Raw genomic sequence first — 15,189 nt, forward strand, 5'->3', positions numbered from 1 at the left:
CTCAACTTCAACTACAACGTCTAAAAGTACTAGAACTCCTCCAACACATAGACCTAGAACAACCTCCTCAACAGATTCAACTTCAACTATAAAGTCTAAGAGTACTAGAACTCCTCCAACACATAGACCTAGAACAACCTCCACAACAGACTCAACTTCAACTATAAAGTCTAAGAGTACTAGAACTCCTCCAACACATAGACCTAGAACAACCTCCACAACAGATTCAACTTCAACTATAAAGTCTAAGAATACCAGAGCTCCTCCAACACATAGACCTGTAACTAAAGCTGAAAGCGGCGAATTACATGATCCAAGCAGCAGAGAGCAGAAGGCTTCAACTACAACGTCTAAACGTACTAGAGCTCCTCCAACACATAGACCAAGAACAACCTCCACAACAGATTCAACTTCAACTATAAAGTCTAAGAGTACTAGAACTCCTCCAACACATAGACCAAGAACAACCTCCACAACAGATTCAACTTCAACTACAACGTCTAAACGTACTAGAGCTCCTCCAACACATAGACCAAGAACAACCTCCACAACAGATTCAACTTCAACTATAAAGTCTAAGAATACCAGAGCTCCTCAAAAACATACACCTGTAACTAAAGCTGAAAGCGGCGAATTACATAATCCAAGCAGCAGAGAGCAGAAGGCTTCAACTACAACGTCTAAACGTACCAGAGCTCCTCAAAAACATACACCTGCAACTAAAGCTGAAAGCAGCGAATTACATGATCCAAGCAGCAGAGAGCAAAAGGCTTCAACTACAACGTCTAAACGTACTAGAGCTCCTCCAACACATAGACCTAGAACAACCTCCACAACAGATTCAACTTCAACTACAACGTCTAAAAGTACTAGAGCTCCTCCAACACATAGACCTAGAACAACCGCCACAACAGACTCAACTTCAACTATAAAGTCTAAGAGTACTAGAACTCCTCCAACACATAGACCTAGAACAACCTCCACAACAGATTCAACTTCAACTATAAAGTCTAAGAATACCAGAGCTCCTCCAACACATAGACCTGTAACTAAAGCTGAAAGCGGCGAATTACATGATCCAAGCAGCAGAGAGCAGAGTGCTTCAACTACAACGTCTAAACGTACTAGAGCTCCTCCAACACATAGACCTAGAACAACCTCCACAACAGACTCAACTTCAACTATAAAGTCTAAGAGTACTAGAACTCCTCCAACACATAGACCAAGAACAACCTCCACAACAGATTCAACTTCAACTACAACGTCTAAACGTACTAGAGCTCCTCCAACACATAGAACTAGAACAACCTCCACAACAGATTCAACTTCAACTACAACGTCTAAACTTACCAGAGCTCCTCAAAAACATACACCTGTAACTAAAGCTGAAAGCGGCGAATTACATAATCCAAGCAGCAGAGAGCAGAGTGCTTCAACTACAACGTCTAAACGTACCAGAGCTCCTCAAAAACATACACCTGTAACTAAAGCTGAAAGCGGCAAATTACATGATCCAAGCAGCAGAGAGCAGAAGGCTTCAACTACAACGTCTAAACGTACCAGAGCTCCTCAAAAACATACACCTGTAACTAAAGCTGAAAGTGGCGAATCACATGATCCAAGCAGCAGAGAGCAGAGGGCTTCAACTACAACGTCTAAGCGTACTAGAGCTCCTCCAACACATAGAACTAGAACAACCTCCACAACAGATTCAACTTCAACTACAACGCCTAAACGTACCAGAGCTCCTCAAAAACATACACCTGTAACAAAAGCCGAAAGCGGCGAATTACATGATCCAAGCAGCAGAGAGCAGAAGGCTTCAACTACAACGTCTAAACGTACCAGAGCTCCTCAAAAACATACACCTGTAACAAAAGCCGAAAGCGGCGAATTACATGATCCAAGCAGCAGAGAGCAGAGTGCTTCAACTACAACGTCTAAACGTACCAGAGCTCCTCAAAAACATACACCTGTAACTAAAGCTGAAAGCGGCGAATTACATGATCCAAGCAGCAGAGAGCAGAAGGCTTCAACTACAACGTCTAAACGTACCAGAGCTCCTCAAAAACATACACCTGTAACTAAAGCTGAAAGTGGCGAATCACATGATCCAAGCAGCAGAGAGCAGAGGGCTTCAACTACAACGTCTAAGCGTACTAGAGCTCCTCCAACACATAGAACTAGAACAACCTCCACAACAGATTCAACTTCAACTACAACGCCTAAACGTACCAGAGCTCCTCAAAAACATACACCTGTAACAAAAGCCGAAAGCGGCGAATTACATGATCCAAGCAGCAGAGAGCAGAAGGCTTCAACTACAACGTCTAAGCGTACTAGAGCTCCTCCAACACATAGACCTAGAACAACCTCCACAACAGCTTCAAGTTCAACTATAAAGTCTAAGAGTACTAGAACTCCTCCAACACATAGACCTAGAACAACCTCCACAACAGCTTCAACTTCAACTATAAAGTCTAAGAGTACTAGAGCTCCTCCAAAACATACACCTGTAACTAAAGCTGAAAGCGGCGAATTACATGATCCAAGCAGCAGAGAGCAGAGTGCTTCAACTACAACGTCTAAACGTACTAGAGCTCCTCCAACACATAGACCTAGAACAACCTCCACAACAGATTCAACTTCAACTACAACGTCTAAACGTACTAGAGCTCCTCCAACACATAGACCAAGAACAACCTCCACAACAGACTCAACTTCAACTACAACGTCTAAACGTACCAGAGCTCCTCAAAAACATACACCTGTAACTAAAGCTGAAAGCGGCGAATTACATGATCCAAGCAGCAGAGAGCAGAGTGCTTCAACTACAACGTCTAAACGTACTAGAGCTCCTCCAACACATAGACCTAGAACAACCTCCACAACAGACTCAACTTCAACTATAAAGTCTAAGAGTACTAGAGCTCCTCCAACACATAGACCTAGAACAACCTCCACAACAGACTCAACTTCAACTACAACGCCTAAACGTACCAGAGCTCCTCAAAAACATACACCTGTAACTACAGCTGAAAGCGGCGAATTACATGATCCGAGCAGCAGAGAGCAGAAGGCTTCAACTACAACGTCTAAACATACTAGAGCATCTCCAACACATAAACCTAGAACAACCTCCACAACAGACTCAACTTCAACTACAACGTCTAAACGTACCAGAGCTCCTCAAAAACATACACCTGTAACTACAGCTGAAAGCGGCGAATTACATGATCCGAGCAGCAGAGAGCAGAAGGCTTCAACTACAACGTCTAAACGTACTAGAGCTCCTCCAACACATAGACCTAGAACAACCTCCACAACAGACTCAACTTCAACTATAAAGTCTAAGAGTACTAGAACTCCTCCAACACATAGACCTAGAACAACCTCCACAACAGATTCAACTTCAACTACAACGTCTAAACGTACCAGAGCTCCTCAAAAACATACACCTGTAACTAAAGTCGAAAGCGGCGAATTACATGATCCAAGCAGCAGAGAGCAGAAGGCTTCAACTACAACGTCTAAACGTACCAGAGCTCCTCAAAAACATACACCTGTAACTAAAGCTGAAAGCGGCGAATCACATGATCCAAGCAGCAGAGAGCAGAAGGCTTCAACTACAACGTCTAAACGTACCAGAGCTCCTCAAAAACATACACCTGTAACTAAAGCCGAAAGCGGCGAATCACATGATCCAAGCAGCAGAGAGCAGAAGGCTTCAACTACAACGTCTAAACGTACCAGAGCTCCTCAAAAACATACACCTGTAACTAAAGCTGAAAGCGGCGAATTACATAATCCAAGCAGCAGAGAGCAGAGTGCTTCAACTACAACGTCTAAACGTACTAGAGCTCCTCCAACACATAGACCAAGAACAACCTCCACAACAGATTCAACTTCAACTACAACGTCTAAACGTACCAGAGCTCCTCAAAAACATACACCTGTAACTAAAGCTGAAAGCGGCGAATCACATGATCCAAGCAGCAGAGAGCAGAAGGCTTCAACTACAACGTCTAAACGTACCAGAGCTCCTCAAAAACATACACCTGTAACTAAAGCTGAAAGCGGCGAATCACATGATCCAAGCAGCAGAGAGCAGAAGGCTTCAACTACAACGTCTAAACGTACTAGAGCTCCTCCAACACATAGACCTAGAACAACCTCCACAACAGATTCAACTTCAACTACAACGTCTAAACGTACCAGAGCTCCTCAAAAACATACACCTGTAACTAAAGCTGAAAGCGGCGAATCACATGATCCAAGCAGCAGAGAGCAGAAGGCTTCGACTACAACGTCTAAACGTACCAGAGCTCCTCAAAAACATACACCTGTAACTAAAGCTGAAAGCGGCGAATTACATAATCCAAGCAGCAGAGAGCAGAAGGCTTCAACTACAACGTCTAAACGTACCAGAGCTCCTGAAAAACATACACCTGTAACTAAAGCTGAAAGTGGCGAATCACATGATCCAAGCAGCAGAGAGCAGAGTGCTTCAACTACAACGTCTAAACGTACTAGAGCTCCTCCAACACATAGACCTAGAACAACCCCCACAACAGATTCAACTTCAACTACAACGTCTAAACGTACCAGAGCTCCTCAAAAACATACACCTGTAACTAAAGCTGAAAGTGGCGAATCACATGATCCAAGCAGCAGAGAGCAGAAGGCTTCAACTACAATGTCTAAACATACTAGAGCTCCTCCAACACATAGACCTAGAACAACCTCCACAACAGATTCAACTTTAACTATAAAGTCTAAGAGTACTAGAACTCCTCCAACACATAGACCAAGAACAACCTCCACAACAGACTCAACTTCAACTATAAAGTCTAAGAGTACTAGAACTCCTCCAACACATAGACCTAGAACAACCTCCACAACAGCTTCAACTTCAACTATAAAGTCTAAGAGTACTAGAGCTCCTCCAAAACATACACCTGTAACTAAAGCTGAAAGCGGCGAATTACATGATCCAAGCAGCAGAGAGCAGAGTGCTTCAACTACAACGTCTAAACGTACTAGAGCTCCTCCAACACATAGACCTAGAACAACCTCCACAACAGATTCAACTTCAACTACAACGTCTAAACGTACTAGAGCTCCTCCAACACATAGACCAAGAACAACCTCCACAACAGACTCAACTTCAACTACAACGTCTAAACGTACCAGAGCTCCTCAAAAACATACACCTGTAACTAAAGCTGAAAGCGGCGAATTACATGATCCAAGCAGCAGAGAGCAGAGTGCTTCAACTACAACGTCTAAACGTACTAGAGCTCCTCCAACACATAGACCTAGAACAACCTCCACAACAGACTCAACTTCAACTATAAAGTCTAAGAGTACTAGAGCTCCTCCAACACATAAACCTAGAACAACCTCCACAACAGACTCAACTTCAACTACAACGTCTAAACGTACCAGAGCTCCTCAAAAACATACACCTGTAACTACAGCTGAAAGCGGCGAATTACATGATCCGAGCAGCAGAGAGCAGAAGGCTTCAACTACAACGTCTAAACGTACTAGAGCTCCTCCAACACATAGACCTAGAACAACCTCCACAACAGACTCAACTTCAACTATAAAGTCTAAGAGTACTAGAACTCCTCCAACACATAGACCAAGAACAACCTCCACAACAGATTCAACTTCAACTACAACGTCTAAACGTACCAGAGCTCCTCAAAAACATACACCTGTAACTAAAGTCGAAAGCGGCGAATTACATGATCCAAGCAGCAGAGAGCAGAAGGCTTCAACTACAACGTCTAAACGTACCAGAGCTCCTCAAAAACATACACCTGTAACTAAAGCTGAAAGCGGCGAATCACATGATCCAAGCAGCAGAGAGCAGAAGGCTTCAACTACAACGTCTAAACGTACCAGAGCTCCTCAAAAACATACACCTGTAACTAAAGCTGAAAGCGGTGAATCACATGATCCAAGCAGCAGAGAGCAGAAGGCTTCAACTACAACGTCTAAACGTACCAGAGCTCCTCAAAAACATACACCTGTAACTAAAGCCGAAAGCGGCGAATCACATGATCCAAGCAGCAGAGAGCAGAAGGCTTCAACTACAACGTCTAAACGTACCAGAGCTCCTCAAAAACATACACCTGTAACTAAAGCTGAAAGCGGCGAATTACATAATCCAAGCAGCAGAGAGCAGAGTGCTTCAACTACAACGTCTAAACGTACTAGAGCTCCTCCAACACATAGACCAAGAACAACCTCCACAACAGATTCAACTTCAACTACAACGTCTAAACGTACCAGAGCTCCTCAAAAACATACACCTGTAACTAAAGCTGAAAGCGGCGAATCACATGATCCAAGCAGCAGAGAGCAGAAGGCTTCAACTACAACGTCTAAACGTACCAGAGCTCCTCAAAAACATACACCTGTAACTAAAGCTGAAAGCGGCGAATCACATGATCCAAGCAGCAGAGAGCAGAAGGCTTCAACTACAACGTCTAAACGTACTAGAGCTCCTCCAACACATAGACCTAGAACAACCTCCACAACAGATTCAACTTCAACTATAAAGTCTAAGAGTACTAGAACTCCTCCAACACATAGACCTAGAACAACCTCCACAACAGATTCAACTTCAACTACAACGTCTAAACGTACCAGAGCTCCTCAAAAACATACACCTGTAACTAAAGCTGAAAGCGGCGAATCACATGATCCAAGCAGCAGAGAGCAGAAGGCTTCAACTACAACGTCTAAACGTACCAGAGCTCCTCCAACACATAGACCTGTAACTAAAGCCGAAAGCGGCGAATCACATGATCCAAGCAGCAGAGAGCAGAAGGCTTCAACTACAACGTCTAAACGTACCAGAGCTCCTCAAAAACATACACCTGTAACTAAAGCTGAAAGCGGCGAATTACATAATCCAAGCAGCAGAGAGCAGAAGGCTTCAACTACAACGTCTAAACGTACCAGAGCTCCTGAAAAACATACACCTGTAACTAAAGCTGAAAGTGGCGAATCACATGATCCAAGCAGCAGAGAGCAGAGTGCTTCAACTACAACGTCTAAACGTACTAGAGCTCCTCCAACACATAGACCTAGAACAACCTCCACAACAGATTCAACTTCAACTACAACGCCTAAACGTACCAGAGCTCCTCAAAAACATACACCTGTAACTAAAGCTGAAAGCGGCGAATCACATGATCCAAGCAGCAGAGAGCAGAAGGCTTCAACTACAACGTCTAAACGTACCAGAGCTCCTCAAAAACATACACCTGTAACTAAAGCTGAAAGCGGCGAATCACATGATCCAAGCAGCAGAGAGCAGAAGGCTTCAACTACAACGTCTAAACGTACTAGAGCTCCTCCAACACATAGACCTAGAACAACCTCCACAACAGATTCAACTTCAACTATAAAGTCTAAGAGTACTAGAACTCCTCCAACACATAGACCTAGAACAACCTCCACAACAGATTCAACTTCAACTACAACGTCTAAACATACCAGAGCTCCTCAAAAACATACACCTGTAACTAAAGCTGAAAGCGGCGAATCACATGATCCAAGCAGCAGAGAGCAGAAGGCTTCAACTACAACGTCTAAACGTACCAGAGCTCCTCCAACACATAGACCTGTAACTAAAGCCGAAAGCGGCGAATCACATGATCCAAGCAGCAGAGAGCAGAAGGCTTCAACTACAACGTCTAAACGTACCAGAGCTCCTCAAAAACATACACCTGTAACTAAAGCTGAAAGTGGCGAATCACATGATCCAAGCAGCAGAGAGCAGAGTGCTTCAACTACAACGTCTAAACGTACTAGAGCTCCTCCAACACATAGACCAAGAACAACCTCCACAACAGATTCAACTTCAACTATAAAGTCTAAGAGTACTAGAGCTCCTCAAAAACATACACCTGTAAATAAAGCCGAAAGCGGCGAATTACATGATCCAAGCAGCAGAGAGCAGAAGGCTTCAACTACAACGTCTAAACGTACTAGAGCTCCTCCAACACATAGACCCAGAACAACCTCCACAACAGATTCAACTTCAACTACAACGTCTAAACGTACCAGAGCTCCTCAAAAACATACACCTGTAACTAAAGCTGAAAGTGGCGAATCACATGATCCAAGCAGCAGAGAGCAGAAGGCTTCAACTACAATGTCTAAACGTACCAGAGCTCCTCAAAAACATACACCTGTAACTAAAGCTGAAAGTGGCGAATTACATGATCCAAGCAGCAGAGAGCAGAAGGCTTCAACTACAATGTCTAAACATACTAGAACTCCTCCAACACATAGACCAAGAACAACCTCCACAACAGATTCAACTTCAACTATAAAGTCTAAGAGTACTAGAACTCCTCCAACACATAGACCAAGAACAACCTCCACAACAGACTCAACTTCAACTATAAAGTCTAAGAGTACTAGAACTCCTCCAACACATAGACCTAGAACAACCTCCACAACAGCTTCAACTTCAACTACAACGTCTAAAAGTACTAGAGCTCCTCCAAAACATAGAACAGTAACTAAAGCTTGATTTCCTGTTTTAGTGCCCCCTAGAGGCCAATCCATTTAAAACTAGATAATAGAAGTTCCCTAGATACCTATAGTGTGTACATATCATAATGATTGGTGAATCTTTAGCCTGTCAAAATCCAGCTGTACTGGGTGTACAAATTTGCAGAGAAATCTACAGGAAAGTTTACATCATAATTATACCGACCCGTATTGTACAACTCAAATGAAACTTTACAGGCAAGCTCAGAGTCTACTTCTTAACACATCTGTGAAGTTTCAGTTAATTTTTTTGGAGTATGTCTTCTTGAGTTTTAGATTTAAAAAAAAAAAATATCGATATGTGTTCATTTGCATTTTATAGCTAATTGGCATGCAAATCACAAAATTTTTAATTTAATTATTGACAATGAGCCTCTCTTGAATTGCATATTGATTTTTACAAGACAATTTCTCAAAAGTAGGTTTAGAACATTATGGTAATTAGCCAAAATCGTAGACGGAGCCTAGTGGTTCTATGACCTTTTTGATTTGTCATGACCCAGGGAACAATAAAAAAAAGGTTTAAAAAATGAGAAAATTTTTGTTTCCGAGATTTTTACGCAAACACGTTTCCACGCGCTATAGCGCCCCTTGAGGCCGATCGATCTCATTTCAAGCACCTGAGTAGCGGGAGGGAGTACTACCAGATGGTTTCATGCCTCTAGGCCTTACAGTTTAGCTGTGTTATCAGTTTTATGGCAGAAAAAGTATACTACTACTAATAATAATAATAATAATAATAATAATAATAAAAATCAGAACAAATACAATAGAGTTCCAGCACTTCGTGCTCAGACCCCTAATCACCTGCTCCAACTTCAACAACAACGTCTGCAAGTACTACAGTACTACACCTCTACAACAGCTGCTACAAGTTCGAGATCAACTACATCTATACCCATCATATCAACCACAGCAAGAACATCTACATCTTCTCAAACAACAACAACTGTTTAAATTTAATTACATAAAATTAGCCTTTTGTACTTAAACTCATTTTGTTGAAATAATAAACAATTCAATTTCTTTCTGTTCTCATGTTTCTTTAACTGAATTTACAATGAATAAATACTGAAATGAAGCCGAGCATTTACAAGAGCAGAGACTGACATGCCAATAAAAATTTAAAAACTATTTTTAATCATTTGAAATTAAAAGAAAATTTTATATAACAGTGAATAAAGATTAAAATAGGTAAAAACTAATCTTGCTATTTAATTGACACTAATAACAACTAGGGTAACATCTAGGGGGGAAAGTTTGATAAAGAACTTCAGGCTTGGAAAAGCGAAAGTTCTATGAGTATACCGATCATCACAGTTCTAACAACAAAAAAAATGCTTGAAATTTTTGATAGAAATGGATCCCTTCAGGGGACGTGTAATTTAGTTTAAAAGTGAAAAATTGACTTTTTTCCAAGGGTTGAAAAGACGTTGGTTTAAAGACTAAACGTCTAATTTAGGCTGACACTAAAAGGTGAAAAGACATTTTTCCAGTGGTTGAAAAGATGAATGTAGACACACATTATTTTTTGGTTAATTAACAGTAAAAACATATTTCATGTAGAAATGTCAATTGTTTATTTTATGTTTAATGATCTTTAAATTTTTATTTAATGCCACTTGTGTATGAAAACCTTTCACCCCCCCCCCCCCCCCCCCCCCCCCCAACAACCTACTGTTGCATAAGAAATTATTTGTAAGCTTATAGCTCTTAACTTTAAAATTTTAAGACATCCATGCTGTCCGTGCCACAACCCCGGACAACACACAAACCTTTCACAAATTGTAACCATGGAAAGTTTTTAAACTTAATGAAAAAAAATATTTATGATTAAAGAACCTTCTCGCTATCTAGTTAGCTAGGTTATCTAGTGTTAAACATGCAACAGTGAGGTTAAAATAGCTTTCACATGTCACCACATTTCAATATTTCAATAAGATCTAAAGAAGTTTCATAAACTTTTATCATACAATTTAAATCTAAACGATGAAACAAAAAAAAAATAACTATATACCATTTGCACTGATCATTCCTCACGGTCGGCCAAACAACTGGCTTTTTAACCTAACCAATCTATGCTAACTAGCTTAATGCTAGTTAACTCGGGCTCAGACTCCAACAAGGGTCCTATTTAACCTGGTTTGGTAGTAATAAAATGACACAAGTTACACAATAAAACTCAAAAATTGCAGAGTGGTGTTTTTTTTTAAACTTTACCTCATCTTAGCCTTATCAGCTAACCAAGCTAAGCTAACTAACCGGGCTAGTGTTAAGCTAGTTTAGTTACCTCAGGCTCTGGATCCACCACAAGTTCTGTTTAACTTAGTTTCATAATAAAAAATAAAATATATCTAGCTAAAGTTACACAGTAAAACCCAATCAATTGTCTTTTTTCCTCACAGTTACACAAAGTGTTGGTTTATTTTATTGGTTTATAACTATAATCTTGGTATCTTGGTATTAGACTTATCAGCTAACTAGGCTAAGCTAACTCGCTAACCGGGCTAGCGTTAAGCTAGTTCAGTTACCTCAGGCTCTAAATCCACCACAAGTTCTGTTTAACTTAGTTTCATAATAAAAAATAAAATATATCTAGCTAAAGTTACACAGTAAAACCCAATCAATTGTCTTTTTTTCTCACAGTTACACAAAGTGTTAGTTTATTTTATTGGTTTATAACTTTGTAATCTTGGTATCTTGGTATTAGACTTATCAGCTAACTAGGCTAAGCTAACTCGCTAACCGGGCTAGTGTTAAGCTAGTTCAGTTACCTCAGTTACCACAAGTTCTGTTTAACCCAGTTTTTTAATAAAAAATAAAATACAGCTAGCAAAAGTTGCACCATAAAACCAGGGAATGCGCTCTTTGCACAACTACTTCCCCATTCTCATCAGTGCTGCTCCAGCGTTTCCTGTTTGGCTTTTCCAATACACTCCTTATGGCAGTATTTTCAGCTGGTGTTTACAAGAGCTTCTAAAAATTAACCTCAACGTCCAGGAGACCAGTAAAGCCCACCACTAGTCTAATAATAATAATAATAATAATAATAATAATAATAATAATAATAATAATAATAATAATAATAATAATAATAATAACATTTATTAGACAAATACTAGCTATAATAATAAAAATGCTGGCTATAATAATGCCAACTATTATAATAATGATAGTAAAAATAATAATAATCACTATAAAAAGAATCATATACATGCTAGCAATAATAATATTAATAACAATAAAAATACTACCTACAATAATAATAATAATAATAATATTAATAACAAAAATAAAAATAGTCAAAATAATAATAATATCTAGCTACAATAATGATAATAATAATAATAATAATAATAATAACAATAATAATAATAACAATAATAATAAATATCTATAATAATAATAAATATCTATAATAATAATAATAATAAATATCTATAATAATAATAATAATAATAAATATCTATAATAATAATAATAATAATGATAATAATAATAATAATAATAATAATAATAATAATAATAATAATAATAATAATAATAAAAATATCTAGCTATAATAAAAATGCTAGGTGGTGGATCATTCAGGCAAGTACGTTTAGCTGATCTCCTCTCCAAATCACGTGGAGCCTGGGTGCTGTCACGTTAATTATTCCATTTAAAAAGCAGTGGCACTGCATGCTTTGCCAGTCGTCTCCAAGCTTCTGACGTTTTTGGTTTAACCAGGTAGTCTGGTATTAAATGTTTGCTACAGACCTTTCATACGGCGAAATGGTGAAGTGGTCCTGACTGATGTTCATCAGTCACTGTTTATTAGATCACTCTGAGCAGGGAAGCTATGAAAGCCTAAAGCTTCCATAAAACTTAGCAGACGCCGTGCAAAAAGGAACACAGCAGTGCTGAAAACGGCTTGAAAACCTCACGCTGGATACTCATTTTGACCTCTTGCTAGTACAAAATGTACGTTTTGCCTATACAGGCGAATGTAAACAATACAACCGGAAACGTCCGAGCCGCAACTTCTGCTACAACCTCAACTACAGGTCCAACAACCACAACCACACCTCCAACGACCTCAACCCCAGCTCCAACATCCTCAACTACAGGTCCAATAACCACAACTACAGCTCCAACAACCTCAACCCCAGCTCCAACAGCCTCAACTACACCTCCAATAACCACAACTTCAGCTCCAACAACCTCAACCCCAGCTCCAACAGCCTCAACTACACCTCCAATAACCACAACTACAGCTCCAACAACCTCAACCCCAGCTCCAACAGCCTCAACTACAGGTCCAATAACCACAACTACAGCTCCAACAACCTCAACCCCAGCTCCAACAGCCTCAACTACAGGTCCAATAACCACAACTACAGCTCCAACAACCTCAACCCCAGCTCCAACAGCCTCAACTACAGGTCCAACAACCACAACTACAGCTCCAACAACCTCAACCCCAGCTCCAACAGCCTCAACTACAGGTCCAATAACCACAACCACACCTCCAACAACCTCAACCTCAGCTCCAATAGCCTCAACTACAGGTCCAATAACCACAACTACAGCTCCAACAACCTCAACCCCAGCTCCAACAGCCTCAACTACAGGTCCAATAACCACAACTACAGCTCCAACAACCTCAACCCCAGCTCCAACAGCCTCAACTACACCTCCAATAACCACAACTTCAGCTCCAACAGCCTCAACTACACCTCCAATAACCACAACTTCAGCTCCAACAACCTTAACCCCAGCTCCAACAGCCTCAACTACAGGTCCAATAACCACAACTACAGCTCCAACAACCTCAACCCCAGCTCCAACAGCCTCAACTACAGGTCCAATAACCACAACTACAGCTCCAACAACCTCAACCCCAGCTCCAACAGCCTCAACTACAGGTCCAACAACCACAACCACACCTCCAACGACCTCAACCTCAGCTCCAACAGCCTCAACTACACCTCCAATAACCACAACCACACCTCCAACAACCTCAACCCCAGCTCCAACAGCCTCAAATACACCTCCAATAACCACAACCACACCTCCAACAACCTCAACCCCAGCTCCAACAGCCTCAAATACACCTCCAATAACCACAACTACAGCTCCAACAACCTCAACCCCAGCTCCAACAGCCTCAAATACACCTCCAATAACCACAACTACAGCTCCAACAACCTCAACCCCAGCTCCAACAGCCTCAAATACACCTCCAATAACCACAACTACAGCTCCAACAACCTCAACCCCAGCTCCAACAGCCTCAACTACACCTCCAATAACCCCAACTACAGCTCCAACGACCTCAACCCCAGCTCCAACAGCCTCAACTACACCTCCAATAACCACAAATACAGCTCCAACAACCTCAACCCCAGCTCCAACAGCCTCAACTACACCTCCAATAACCACAACTACAGCTCCAACAACCTCAACCCCAGGTCCAACAGCCTCAACTACACCTCCAATAACCACAAATACAGCTCCAACAACCTCAACCCCAGCTCCAACAGCCTCAACTACACCTCCAATAACCACAACTACAGCTCCAACGACCTCAACCCCAGCTCCAACAGCCTCAACTACACCTCCAATAACCACAACTACAGCTCCAATGACCTCAACCCCAGGTCCAACAGCCTCAGCTACACCTCCAATAACCACAACTACAGCTCCAACAACCTTAACCCCAGCTCCAACAGCCTCAACTACAGGTCCAATAACCACAACTACAGCTCCAACAACCTCAACCCCAGCTCCAACAGCCTCAACTACAGGTCCAATAACCACAACTACAGCTCCAACAACCTCAACCCCAGCTCCAACAGCCTCAACTACACCTCCAATAACCACAACTACAGCTCCAACAACCTCAACCCCAGGTCCAACAGCCTCAACTACACCTCCAATAACCACAAATACAGCTCCAACAACCTCAACCCCAGCTCCAACAGCCTCAACTACACCTCCAATAACCACAACTACAGCTCCAACGACCTCAACCCCAGCTCCAACAGCCTCAACTACACCTCCAATAACCACAACTACAGCTCCAATGACCTCAACCCCAGGTCCAACAGCCTCAGCTACACCTCCAATAACCACAACTACAGCTCCAACGACCTCAACCCCAGCTCCAACAGCCTCAACTACACCTCCAATAACCACAACTACAGCTCCAACGACCTCAACCCCAGCTCCAACAGCCTCAACTACACCTCCAATAACCACAACTACAGCTCCAACAACCTCAACCCCAGCTCCAACAGCCTCAAATACACCTCCAATAACCACAACTACAGCTCCAACTACATAAACTACAACTACAATCACAGCAACAACTACAGCTGTATCCACTACAACAACCATGCAAGAACAGATCCAGTTCTACCATGAGATTAATTCAAATCCTTAACTACAACTGATACAAGTGTAGACCGTGTTGGTGTGGTATTGAGTACAGTGTGGTTACTGTAGACCGTGTTGGTGTGGTTTTGAGTACAGCATGGTTACTGTAGACCGTGTTGGTGTGGTATTGAGTACAGTGTGGTTACTGTAGACCGTGTTGGTGTGGTATTGAGTACAGTGTGGTTACTG

The 15,189-nt window shown here is 41.5% G+C and overlaps 1 protein-coding gene across 1 annotated transcript; it reads left to right on the forward strand.

Moving 5' to 3' along the window:
• Positions 1 to 13,875: 13,875 nt before the first annotated feature.
• LOC125794087 (probable serine/threonine-protein kinase clkA) lies at positions 13,876 to 14,988 on the forward strand (the record flags this gene model as incomplete). The annotated part of the gene is made up of 1 exon (XM_049473556.1): positions 13,876 to 14,988. A coding segment is annotated over one exon (1,113 nt), but the record flags the coding sequence as incomplete, so codon positions are not given.
• Between the last annotated feature and the right edge of the window lie 201 nt (positions 14,989 to 15,189).

This window comes from Astyanax mexicanus, unplaced genomic scaffold (genome assembly GCF_023375975.1).
Source record: "Astyanax mexicanus isolate ESR-SI-001 unplaced genomic scaffold, AstMex3_surface scaffold_39, whole genome shotgun sequence".
In the NCBI taxonomy this organism is placed as follows: Eukaryota; Metazoa; Chordata; class Actinopteri; order Characiformes; family Acestrorhamphidae; genus Astyanax; species Astyanax mexicanus.